Here is a 12,516-nt window from a genome sequence, read left to right as displayed (position 1 = left end):
TTGTTCAGGGGCAGAAAGACACATTTTTACATTGTCAGCTCGAGGATTCGATCTAGCCACCTTTCGGTTACTGGCCCAACACTCTAACCACTAGGCTACCTGCCGCTACATTCCGCCCCGTATTGCATAAGTATTGCAGGCTAAGTCATACATTTCTTTAAATAATTGTATTTGCCCACCAACCCAAAAGGAGACAATGGCAATATCACCAACAAAAACAGAGACAAAGCACTTGCTTCCTCCATTTTGTCCTACCCAGCACCAGTCACGGTAGCCTTGGTGCCAGTCTTACCTTGCCAACTCCTTACGGAATTGCCATGTTTGTCTTGACAATGACAACGTAGGTAAGAGCACAAACAGTTCTGGCACCAGGCTACAGCCATTGCTCTGCTGTGTCCAATTCAAGATCCAGTACAGTATATACAGAACTCTCCATATACCTTCTTCAGAAGATCATTCAACCGTCACCCCTAAGAAAAAAATAATAATTGTGTAAAAAAAAGAAAAAAGATCCTTATTATTATTTTTCTCTTCATCCCCCTCTGTTATCAAGTGTGACTCTTCTGTCGTTTCCAGAACCTCTTGACTTCGCCGTGTCCCTGCGGTGAAACCACAATCACCCTGTGAGCCACGTTCTGCCACACCAGACAGCCCAGGCTCTGGAGAATGGAATACAGACAGAGACAGAGAGAGTAAATACACTGTAAATACAACCCATATTTATGCTTAATTTATTTTCCCCTTTTGTACTTTAACCATTTGTACATCGTTACAACACTGTATATATACATAATATGACATTTGTAATGTCTTTATTCTTTTGTTTATTATTTTGGAACTTCTGTGAGTGTAATGTTTACTGTTCATTTTTATTGTTTATTTCACTTTTGTATATTATCTACTTCACTTGCTTTGGCAATGTTAACATATGTTTCCCATGCCAATAAGGCCCCTTGAATTGAGAGAGGGGGTTTAAGTAATAAGACAGAGATAGTATCCCAAATAGCACCATATTCACTATGTAGGGAATAGGGTGCTATTCGGGATGCACTCAGAGGCAATATAAAGTACCTAGATTGTACCGAGAGAGAATAGATTACATGAAGAGAAGGTCAGACAAGCAGTTGCTAAATGTGACAGAGCCTGCAGATGTTAGGCTGATAATAGTAATGGAGTTCTACCATTGTTGAACTACAACCCTTTCATAGTTCAAATATTCAGAGGATGTGTAAAAGATTGTAGCAAGGCTAATTTAAGAGTGCACAGTTAACGTCAGATCATGTAATGAGAAAGCAGGATACCTAGCCAGTTGCACATTTGACATTATAATCATTTAGCAGATGCTCTTATACAGAGCGACGTACAGGAGGAATTAGGGTTAAGTGCCTTGCTCAAGGGCACATAGACAAGATGTTTAACCTAGTCGCCTCAGAGATTCAAACCAGCTCAGTTACTGTCCCAACGCTAGGCTACCTGCTCTGGCATTGATGAGCACAAATCCTGCTCCCCCAAGAAAGCAGCGGTATTGTTGTTGTAATTACACCTCTGATCTCATGCTGCTCCCATGACAATAATGTTCAATGGTGAGTTCATCGACAGAGAGACAGAGACAGAGAGAGAGAAAATAAAAAAAGATATCTGACCTGAGCTCTGTCCCGCAACACCTCGAAGTCAGCCTGGGAGAGGAACTGGTTATACAGCACTCCTGAGATGGACAGATTGATAGAGAGGTAGACGGAGGGAAGTAGACAGGAGAGAATGAAAGATACAGATAGCTTATAGACAAGGTCAAAGGTGCAGCCCACATCAATACTCTATCACAGATTACAACACATCTTAGAGCAGGGGTTCCAACACAGACACACACACAGCCTGTATTGACAGATTGCTATCCTACAGAGGCAGGCCACCTTGTCAGTCATCCTACTGTGGGAAGAAAATGAAACCCAAAGAAATCAATCAGCTTTGTAAGTCCTCACGGAGTAGCTAGAGGTGCCCCTGGACAACGCAGGAGAACATACAGGACTTGGGCGGTATGTAGAGGTCGACTGATTTGGATTTTTCAACGCCGATACCGATTATTGGAGGACCAAAAAAAGCAGACATTATTAAAGATTAAATCGGCCGATTTATATATATATATTTGTAATTATGACGATTACAACAATACTGAATTAACCCTTATTTTAACTTAATATAATACATAAATAAAAACAATTTAGTCTCAAATAATGAAACATGTTCAATTTGGTTTAAATAATGCAAAAACACAGTGTTGGAAAAGAAAGTAAAAGTGCAATATGTGCCATGTAAAAAAGCTAACGTTTAAGTTCCTTGCTCAGAACATGAGAACATATGAAAGCTGGTGGTTCCTTTTAACATGAGTCTTCAATATTCCCAGGTAAGAAGTTTTAGGTTGTTGTTATTATAGGAATTATAGGACTATTTCTCTCTCTACCATTTGTATTTCATTAACCTTTGACTATTGGCTGTTCTTATAGGCACTATAGTATTGCCAGCCTAATCTCAGGAGTTAATAGGCTTGAAGTCATAAACAGCGCAATGCTTGAAGCACAAACGCAGGAAAGTGCTGTTTGAATGAATGCTTACGACCCTGCTGCTGCCTACCACCGCTCAGTCAGACAGCTCTATCAAATATCAAATCATAGACTTAATTATAATAAACACACAGAAATACGAGCCTTAGGTCATTAATATGGTCAAATCTGGAAACTATCATTTCGAAAACAAAACATTTATTCTTTCAGTGATATACAGAACCGTTCCGTGTTTTATCTAACGGATGGCATCCCTAAGTCTAAATATTGCTGTTACATTGCACAACCTTCAATGTCATAATTATGTAAAATTCTGGCAAATGAATTAGTCTTTGTTAGGAAGAAATGGTCTTCACACAGTTCGCTACGAGCCAGGCGGCCCAAACTGCTGCATATACCCTGACTCTGCTTGCACAGAACGCAAGAGAACTAACTCAATTTCCGTAGTTAAAAGAAATTCATGTTAGCAGGCAATATTAACTAAATATGCAGGTTGGTGGAACGACAGTGATTTTTTTCACGAATGTGCTTTTTAAATCATCACCCGTTTGGCAAAGTAGGCTGTGATTCGATGATAAATTAACATACACCACATTGATTATATGCAACGCAGGACAAGCTAGATAAACTAGTAATATCATCAACCATGTGTAGTTAACTAGTGATTATGTTAAGATTGATTGTTTTTTATAAGATAAGTTTAATGCTAGCTAGCAACTTACCTTGGCTCCTTGCTGCACTCGCATAACAGGTAGTCAGCCTGCCACGCAGTCTCCTCGTGGAGTGCAATGTAAATCGGCGTCCAAAAATGCCGATTACCGATTGTTATGAAAACGTCCCTAATTAAATCAGCCTCTAGTAGAAAGTACCTCAGAGTAGGTCAGGATGTTTCTGGATCAAAACGGGGTTTAAATGGTGGCCGTGGCCAATAGCACGGTCGCAGACAACCTTTTAGAGGCCGTCCTTCTGGCATCTTTGACAAGAGCAATGTGAGGCTTTTTCCTTTTTCTTTTTCATGATTGATAGTTCTCAAAGATGATCTTATTTTAAAATATATACAGTGCCTTCAAAAATACATTTGCAAAAAATAATAATAATAATGTTTTAACTTTGTCATTCTGGGGTATTGTGTGTAGATGGGTGAGAAGAAAAATATCAATGGAATCCATTTTGAATTCAGGCTGTAACACAACAAAATGTGGAATAAGTCAAGGGGTATGAATACTTTCTGAAGGCTCTGTAGGTTAATTATCTTTTCTACATACTATATCTGATTTTAGTCATGAAGTTTACACTGAAGACGTTTTACCATCCCAAAAATGATTTTCTGAAGAAAAAATAAAATACTATTGTTGTTGTTATTATTATTAATATATATATATATTTACTGTTTTGACTTACCCGGCCTGAAAAAACTAATGTTTCTATGCAGAAAAAACCCTGGGAGTGCTGGGATCAGTTTAGCCTTTCAGATCACAATGAATAGTATTGACATGGATAGAGGGGACCTGATCATAGATCAGCACTCCTACTCTGAACCACTTGATACATACTGGTTTCATTTCAAAGCACTGAAGTGGTACGGCCTGTTTTTCCCCCGGCAACTGAATTCCTATCAACGGCACGTCTCACACGGGTCTTACCAGAGATCAGAGACACTGGGTGAGAGAGCGTGATCTCACCAACCATTAGGTGGGACGGACATCATTCATCACAATGACAAAAGAGAAACCTGCTCATGAAAACTTGTATTAAACACACACACACACACACACACACACACACACACACACACGGCCTCACCCTCAGAGAACTGTAGTCGATCTCTCTCCAGCTCCCATAGTCTGATCTGGTCTGTGATGGTGGGGGGCAGCACTGGGTTCTGAGAGACACAGACAGAGTTGGTAGGAGTAGGCTTTGTCCCAAATGGCTATTCACTATGTAGTGTACTACTTTAGACCAGGGCCCATAGGGAATAGGGGGGATAGGGCCCATTGGGGATAGGGCTCTGGTCGTGCACTATAGGAAAGTAGTGCACTATATAGGAAATAGCGTTCTATTTGGACCAAAACCTTAGTCTAGCATGGTAATGTCAGGATGACATACGAGTAATGAACCTCCAGCATGGGAGTAGGGTCAAACAGGTCAGTCAGATATTACTGTGATCAACAGAACACAGAGAGGAGGAAGAGACAAGAGAACGAGGGGGCGAGAGAAAGACAGCATGAGACCCAGAGGGACAGAGAGCGAGGGACAGACAGAGAGCGAGCGAGCGACGGACAGAGAGCGAGAGACGGACAGACAGAGAGCGAGCGAGAGACGGACAGACAGAGAGCGAGCGAGAGACAGACAGATGAGGGAGCAGATTGATATTTGGAGATACCTGTTTGAGCATGACAGGATGTGCTCTGGTCCTTAGAAAGTGGAGAATCTGAAAAGCACAAAAGCTTGACCGTAAACACTTCCCCACACAACATCAGAAGCACCATTCCACCATGTCATGTGCAGTATAACAATTAACTAAAAGACACACAGAATGAAAGAGACAAAAACATACATACTTTCCCAAACAGCTCAACCATATATAACAGTGAATACCAGAACTCCAATACACTGAACAGAGAAATCCATTAACACAAAACCTGACGAACTCCAAGCTGCCATTATGTTGTTCAGTAGTGTAAAGTAACCTGCTATCTGCTGTGAGGAGTGTCTGTCTGCTGTGAGGAGTGTCTGTCTGCTGTGAGGAGTGTCTGTCTGCTGTGAGGAGTGTCTGTCTGCTGTGAGGAGTGTCTGTCTGCTGTGAGGAGTGTCTGTCTGCTGTGAGGAGTGTCTGTCTGCTGTGAGGAGTGTCTGTCTGCTGTGAGGAGTGTCTATCTGCTGTGAGGAGTGTGTGTGTGTGTTTACCTGTTGTGCGGTGATGCCGTTAGCGATGGCTTGCTGTACTGACTCCCTGGTAACATGGGCTACCACCACGTTAGGGAAGCGATAGAGACACTCACTAAACAGAGCCACCAAAGCGATCTGCAGCTCAGAGTCTGAGGAGGAGAAGACAGGAGAAGACAGATGAATAACACTAATTCACTACCGCCTGGATATGAGAATGAGCCCAATCAGAAAACACTTCAACTAAACGAACAGTACGTAGCAGTTATCTAACAGATAGGAGATAAATCATTTCATTAATTAGTCAACATTATGCTTCCGTTATGAATATATTAATAACATGAATTACTGTATCTATGTATAAATACCCGTTTCAAACAAGTGTCAACAATTTTTTTTAAATGACAGAAAATAAATAAGTTAACAGACTATTCAATATCACCTGGAAATGAGTAATAAATGAAATACTACAATCTCAAACAATGAGAGGGATTTACACACAGGAATGAATCCTAAATGGAGATCAACACAGACAACTCAGAGTTGAGGTGTAAATCTTGAATTGTTCAATGGGAGATTTGAATGAAAACTTGAGTTCCTCTGGTTTCGGTGGTCCACGCTGTCAGACAATACACTGCAGAGTTAGACCTTCCAGCGGTACATACTAGTATAAGCATAGAGACGATAGTTGGTTTCCACTACGATGAAACCTGAATCCCCAGTCCCTGGGGCAGCGCCCATAGCGGTGGAGGAAGAGTTGGCGGAGACGCCAGCAGACAGGGTGATGGCCAGCCTGGTGGGGTAGTACCTTCTAGACTTCCTCTGATGAGACCAGAGAGAGAGAGAGAGGGTAGGGGTACAAGACCAGGGGTGATAAGGACAGTGAGAGGAGATAAGAAAATGTTATTAGTGTCTGTCCATTCTGTGCTGTCAATTCTGTGCTGTCCTGATCTTGCTCTTCCACCATATTCTTTGTTTGTTTATTTGACAGCACGTACAAAAAAACTAAAATAAATAAATTCTACAAGCTTTAACAAGGGCAAGGTATTGTGATTCATTTGAAAACAGCATTACAGCGCTCACGAGTGGCGCAGCGGTCTAAGGCACTGCATCTCAGTGCTCGAGGCGTCACTACAGACACCCTGGTTCGATTCCAGGCTGTATCACAACCGGCCGTGATTGGGAGTCCCATAGGGCGGCGCACAATTGGCCCAGCATCGTCCGGGTTTGGCTGGTGTAGGCCGTCATTGTAAAATAAGAATTTGTTGTTAACTGACTTACCTAGTTAAATAAAGGTTATATTAATACAAATAAAATATGCAGAGGTTTTATTGTCCTCTCAGGAATTCTGTCTTATTTATATCGGTCCCCCACACAAGCCTTTAAATGCTGTGACACTCTGTGGAGATTGGTCCTGGGAGTGTTTAGGTTACTGTAAACTTGGTATCGTTTGATTGGTAAATGGTGGTTGGTTTTGGGTTAAAAGGTTACTCCTTTAGATGTTATGAAATGGAATTAAATCCCTTTGTTCTCTCTCTCTTATCCTGGTTCCAGTCCATGGAGGAAGGTTGTATGATCCATTCTCATTTCCTAGGCTTCTAGGCCCAGTAAGCCTCTCTTCGTTCCTGCTTTGTCCTGTAAGTTAACTTTAGGATCTACATGGTTGGAATAATGTCTTGTAATGATTGTTAATGCTTTGTATAACTTCAGCTTTATGCCTTGGTATGTGAATCCATTCCTTTTACAAAGTAATTAAATATCCGTCTTTGATATAGACAATTCTCAGACCAATTCTTGCTAGTCAACGTCAACTCATTGCCAAATGCTTGCTTGTATATTTAAATTATGTTTATGGAATCAGATAAACATTTTAATAGGCTAATTGCTTAGTCTTATTACAAATCACATGTGAGGTATTTATTTATATTATATATACACACACGCCAAATATTACTGTGAACTACAATTGTAGCTACTTTGCTAATTCTCCTCCACCATATCTCACCTTTCTCTGGAAGACGAGGCCAAATTCTCTCAGGTGCTGTAGAAAGGTGAGCAGAGATTCACTCATCCCCTCCACTGAGTAGTCCTGGGGCACAGGACAGGGGTGACAACATCAGTCGATAAGAGACTATAAACAGAATATTCCACGATCTAATAATCCAAAATGACTATGAAATATTTTGACATGACCGACACGACATCACGTCACTGTCTAGAAATCAATCAGTGGTTAAAGTTGGGTGTTCTGCATGGAATGCAGGTAAGCAGCCAGGCAGCTGAAATATCAGTACTACAAGACTCACCCTGCCTAGTGTTGAGAAACTGAGCTGGAACAAGAAGGACAGAATCTCCACCAGGTCCATTCCACGAGTCTGAAAGATGAGAAGGACAAGAGCACATAATACTGGGAGAGAGGTCTCTCTGTGTGCCTCTGTGTGCCTCTGTGTGCCTCTGTGTGCCTCTGTGTGCCTCTGTGTGCCTCTGTGTGCCTCTGTGTGCCTCTGTGTGCCTCTGTGTGCCTCTGTGTGCCTGACGACCTACCTGTGCCGTGTTGAGGTACTGTAGGGTGAAGTACCAGAGCTGAGAGGCTGTGTCCAGGAGAAGGAACTGGAAACCAGCTGAGGTGATACAGGGAGCATCTCCAGCCTCACTGGAGGATGGGAAGAGGTGTAGGATACATGAGAGAAAGAGGACAGAAAAGAGAGGAACAGATTTAGAGAGGAACAGAGGGATTTAGAAAGGAACAGAGGGATTTAGAGAGGAACAGAGGGATTCAGAGAGGAACATAGAAATTAGAAATAATATTGTGGTGGGGGGAAAAAATACAAATACATGGAAAACAGAACAGTTGAAAGTGAAAATCCCAAACACATTAACAGAAAAAATGCAGGTAAAATAGCAATAAAAAAATACAAAATGACAAGAAATAAAGAGTGTATGTGTTTAACATTGAGTTCCTAGTGGTCCCTCAGTGGGGTGGTACCTACGTTCTCATGAGGCCAGCCTGAATGAGGAGCTGGGACAGGTCCTGGCTGACTGCAGCACTGGGACAGCCCACCATGAAGTGGAGAACCACCTCCCAGCGCTCCAAGGCATACTTATCCAGACTCTCCACGTCACGGGCATGTCTGTCAGGACCAAGACTGTCACCCTGGTCTGCCCACGACTTACCCCTGAGAGGAGGTAGAGGACGTAGTGGAGGAGGAGGAGGAAGAGGAGGAGAGAGGAAGAGGACATAGAGGAGGAGGTGGTGGAAGATGAGGACGCGGTAGTGGAAGAGTAGGTAGTGGAGGAAGAGGAAGGGGAGGAGCCTTATGAAAGACATGTTCACTAAGTAAAGTTTTAACTTCGGTAGTTCTACTGCTAGCATATTAAACCCCAATATGTACTATAGATACTAAGTACCTTACAAATGAAAGGGTTGACTTACCCTCCTAATAATGCTATTCTCAGGTTGTCTTTGAATACGGGGTTCAGAATGTTTCCCTGCAGGCCTCCCTGTAGCTGCTGGCTGTGCCATAGTCTGAGACCAGACAGCACAGAGACACACTGATCATGATCCCTGAAGGAAGAGAAGAAAATCAGGCAATTTTAGAACACAAACTACAGCAACTGAAGGTTAACTGACAGTCATTTAACAACCGGACAGTTGATTGAATTTACAATAGTGCATTGGATTTGTACTATGTATGATTCAGACTCATAGACTTACTTTTCACTGTCTTTTTTCACCCAAAGAGCCACCGCAGCCTGAGGAAGGGGTTGGTCTAGAAACAGCATTCGCATTACATAATTCTTGGCCAATGGGGGGAGCTCCCTGTCAAGCAATGAAACAAGCAGATAATCTGACTCCTTAATTTGCATTTGAGTCCGGTACAACCCAAAATACCTATCGTCGTGTATGTAAACTCAGCAAAGAAGAAACGTCCTTGCACTGTCAACTGCGATTATTTTCAGCAAACTTAACATGTGGAAATATTTGTATGAACATAACAAGATTCAACATAAACTGAACAAGTTCCACAGACATGTGACTAACAGAAATGTCATGATGTGTCCCTGAACAAAGAGGGGGTCAAAATCAAAAGTAACAGTCAGTATCTGGTGTGGCCACCAGCTGCATTAAGTAGTGCAGTGCATCTCCTCCTCGTGGACTGCACCAGATTTGCCCGTTCTTGCTGTGAGATGTTACCCCACTCTACATTTCTGGGAGGAATGGCCCCAGCCCTCACCTTCCGATCCAACAGGTCCCAGACGTGCTCAATAGGATTGAGATCCGGGATCTTCGCTGGCCATGGCAGAACACTGACATTCCTGTCTTGCAGGAAATCACGCACAGAACGAGCAGTATGGCTGGTGGCATTGTCATGCTGGAGGGTCATGTCAGGATGAGCCTGCAGGAAGGGTACCATATGAGGGAGGAGGATGTCTTCCCTGTAATGCAAGCGTTGAGATTTCCTACAATGATGCTGTGACACACCGCCCCAGACCATGATGGACCCTCCACCTCCAAATCGATCCCGCTCCAGAGTACAGGCCTCGGTGTAACGCTCATTCCTTCGACGATAAACGCGAATCCGACCATCACCCCTGGTGAGACAAAACCGTGACTCGTCAGTGAAGAGCACTTTTTGCCAGTCCTGTCTGGTCCAGCGACGTTGGGTTTGTGCCCATAGGCAACGTTGTTGCCGGTGATGTCTGGTGAGGACCTACCTGCCTTACAACAGGCCTACAAGCCCTCAGTCCAGCCTCTCTCAGCCTATTGCGGACAGTCTGAGCACTGATGGAGGGATTGCGCATTCCTGGTTTAACTCGGGCAGTTGTTGCCAACCAGTACCTGTTCCGTAGGTGTGATGTTCGGATGTACCGATCCTGTGCAGGTGTTGTTACACGTGGTCTGCCACTGCGAGGACGATCAGCTGTCCGTCCTGTCTCTCTGTAGTGCTGTCTTAGGCGTCTCTCAGTACGGACATTGCAATTTATTGCCCTGGCCACATCTGCAGTCCTCATGCCTCCTTGCAGCATGCCCAAGGCATGTTCACACAGATGAGCAGGGACCCTGGGCATCTTTCTTTTGGTGTTTTTCAGAGTCAGTAGAAAGGCCTCTTAAGTGTCTTAAGTTTTCATAACTCTGATTTTAATTGCCAACTGTTAGTGTCTTAACGACCGTTCCACAGGTGCATGTTCATTAATTGTTTATGGTTCATTGAACAAGCATGGGAAACAGTGTTTAAACCCTTTACAATGAAGATCTGTATAGTTATTTGGATTTTTACTAATTATCTTTGAAAGACAGGGTCCTGAAAATGGGACGTTTTTTTTGTTGCTGAGTTTATATGTTAAATGGGGCAAAAAAAAAGTGTAGACAACCTGTATTCTGTTCCATATATGTTATTAAATAATAGCACACGGCAATATGTACATTACAGATCAATTGTGTACTAAATCATAGCAAATAGCAGGACTTGTACATGTCATATTTAACAGTTACTTTAATAGTATTGTTTAAATGGACTGATCCTGTACCTGTAGACAGCCAGACATGTGGCCGGATGATTGTACAAGCGGTCTAAGATCTCAGGGCTCAACTCTTTCAGATACTCGTGGAGGTTCTTGCATTGTAACTGAACGCGCAGCTTCATCTTCTATAGACGACAAAAACAAATTTTAAAAAAGATGCAAATGACAACTATAGTAAGAATGAAATGTGTTTCTTCTATGGCTAACATAATGACACAAGTCTGAAGAATACAAGCTTAGCTAGCAAGCTAACGAGGATGGAATGTAGCGTTTAAAAGTGAGACAGAAAGTGTAATCAACCTTGAACATCGACATTATATTGTTTACCTTATGGTTGGGTATCGGAAAGGTCCAAAATAATTCCTATGAACTAATAAATTCAGAAATGTTCAGCATCTTTTTTTTCTCAGCAAGTGAATAGAAGCCATGTTGGATGATCACGTGATTCAGACATCCAGAAGGAGGAGCGTTCTGATTGGCGCAACTACTTTTGCTGCGATCAACGCCACAGTGAAATGTAAATGTAGTATTTTATTTTTGATACATAAAGATGACAATAATTGCTCATTTATACATTTTATAAACATGAAGTAGGTCGTTTAGATAAATTAACTGTCATTACCTGACAGCGTTGGCAAAATGTAGAAGGGAAAGGATAAAAGCAACACGAAACATGTTCTAAAGACATGTTTTAAATACAAAAAATCACACTTGAAAAATCAGTATTCGAACCTCATTCAAAATTCTGCGGCTGCAATCCAACTGACGTGGCAAAAGCATTAAAATGCCTAGCACCCCAGAGCGACTAGCCTAAGCCTCATTACAAGTAATGAAGGGCAATGAGCAGCATAACAATTGTGTTTTCGCCAATACGATCTCAAGTTTGCATTACATTGATCAAACACATTCTTGTTTACAGACAAAAGAGAGGAGAAGAATATTGATGGTGGTCCAGGGGAATGGGGAAGCATCTCAATCTCTTCTCAGGAGTCCTTTTTCTCTTTATCTGTATGCACAAATTAAATCATAAAAAGTAACATATCCACTCGCTCACGAGTAAACATTTAGAATATGTACAGTTTATTGGGTAAGTGCCTGTCACATTGTGGTGCAGAAAAACATCAAATGGAATAGTTTGATGAATCGTGTGGTGAGAACGGCTCAGAATAGCCTTGGTGAATTGGTGTTTGAGTGAGATGTAATAGGTGTGTACATTCTACATTACCTGCAGAAGACAGTCTGTCCTTCATCTGCAGATCTCATTTGTCTGGTGTAATAAACCATCCCTTCTTTATTGCAGCGAGAGCAGCGCCTTTCAATCTAAAATGCAAGAGTTTGAGGAGGTTAGAGAGAAGACATTGATACAGTGGTATTCAAATCTGAGCATGGAGGTCCGGAATAATGCTGGTTTTCTGTTCTACCTGATAATTAAAAATCTGTCCCCGATTAGAGGGGATGAATGAAAATCAGAAGTGGAACTATCTTCGAGGTCCAGCTTTGAGTACCCCTGCAGTAGTGTACTATTACACTAACATTTCTCATTTGGTAG

The 12,516-nt window shown here is 42.2% G+C and overlaps 1 protein-coding gene across 1 annotated transcript; it reads right to left on the bottom strand.

The window, feature by feature from the left end:
• Positions 1-6: 6 nt before the first annotated feature.
• gtf2h4 (general transcription factor IIH, polypeptide 4) lies at positions 7-11,413 on the bottom strand. The gene is made up of 14 exons (XM_038972109.1): positions 11,295-11,413; positions 10,974-11,092; positions 9,160-9,264; positions 8,878-9,009; positions 8,435-8,620; positions 7,989-8,097; positions 7,751-7,819; positions 7,450-7,533; positions 6,110-6,266; positions 5,466-5,596; positions 4,942-4,989; positions 4,362-4,440; positions 1,644-1,705; positions 7-659 (listed from the first exon to the last, which is right to left on the bottom strand). Exons 2-14 carry the CDS (start codon positions 11,087-11,089, stop codon positions 549-551), a joined length of 1,389 nt encoding a protein of 462 aa, XP_038828037.1. The 5' UTR covers positions 11,090-11,092; positions 11,295-11,413; the 3' UTR covers positions 7-548.
• Positions 11,414-12,516: the final 1,103 nt, after the last annotated feature.

The sequence above is a fragment of the Salvelinus namaycush genome, chromosome 32 (assembly GCF_016432855.1).
Source record: "Salvelinus namaycush isolate Seneca chromosome 32, SaNama_1.0, whole genome shotgun sequence".
Classification (NCBI taxonomy): domain Eukaryota; kingdom Metazoa; phylum Chordata; class Actinopteri; order Salmoniformes; family Salmonidae; genus Salvelinus; species Salvelinus namaycush.
The sequence above is the reverse complement of the archived record's forward strand: the minus strand, read 5'-3'. Positions and strand labels throughout refer to the sequence as shown.

What these genes read in the sequence shown, in the direction of transcription:
- gtf2h4 (XM_038972109.1), bottom strand. Translation starts at nt 11,089, where the DNA reads ATGAAGCTGCGCGTTCAGTTACAATGCAAGAACCTCCACGAGTATCTG. An exon ending in ACATGTCTGGCTGTCTACAG is followed by an intron (nt 9,265 to 10,973) that starts GTACAGGATCAG and finishes ATTGCTTGACAG; the next exon opens with GGAGCTCCCCCCATTGGCCA. An exon ending in TCGACTACAGTTCTCTGAGG is followed by an intron (nt 1,706 to 4,361) that starts GTGAGGCCGTGT and finishes TGTCCATCTCAG; the next exon opens with GAGTGCTGTATAACCAGTTC.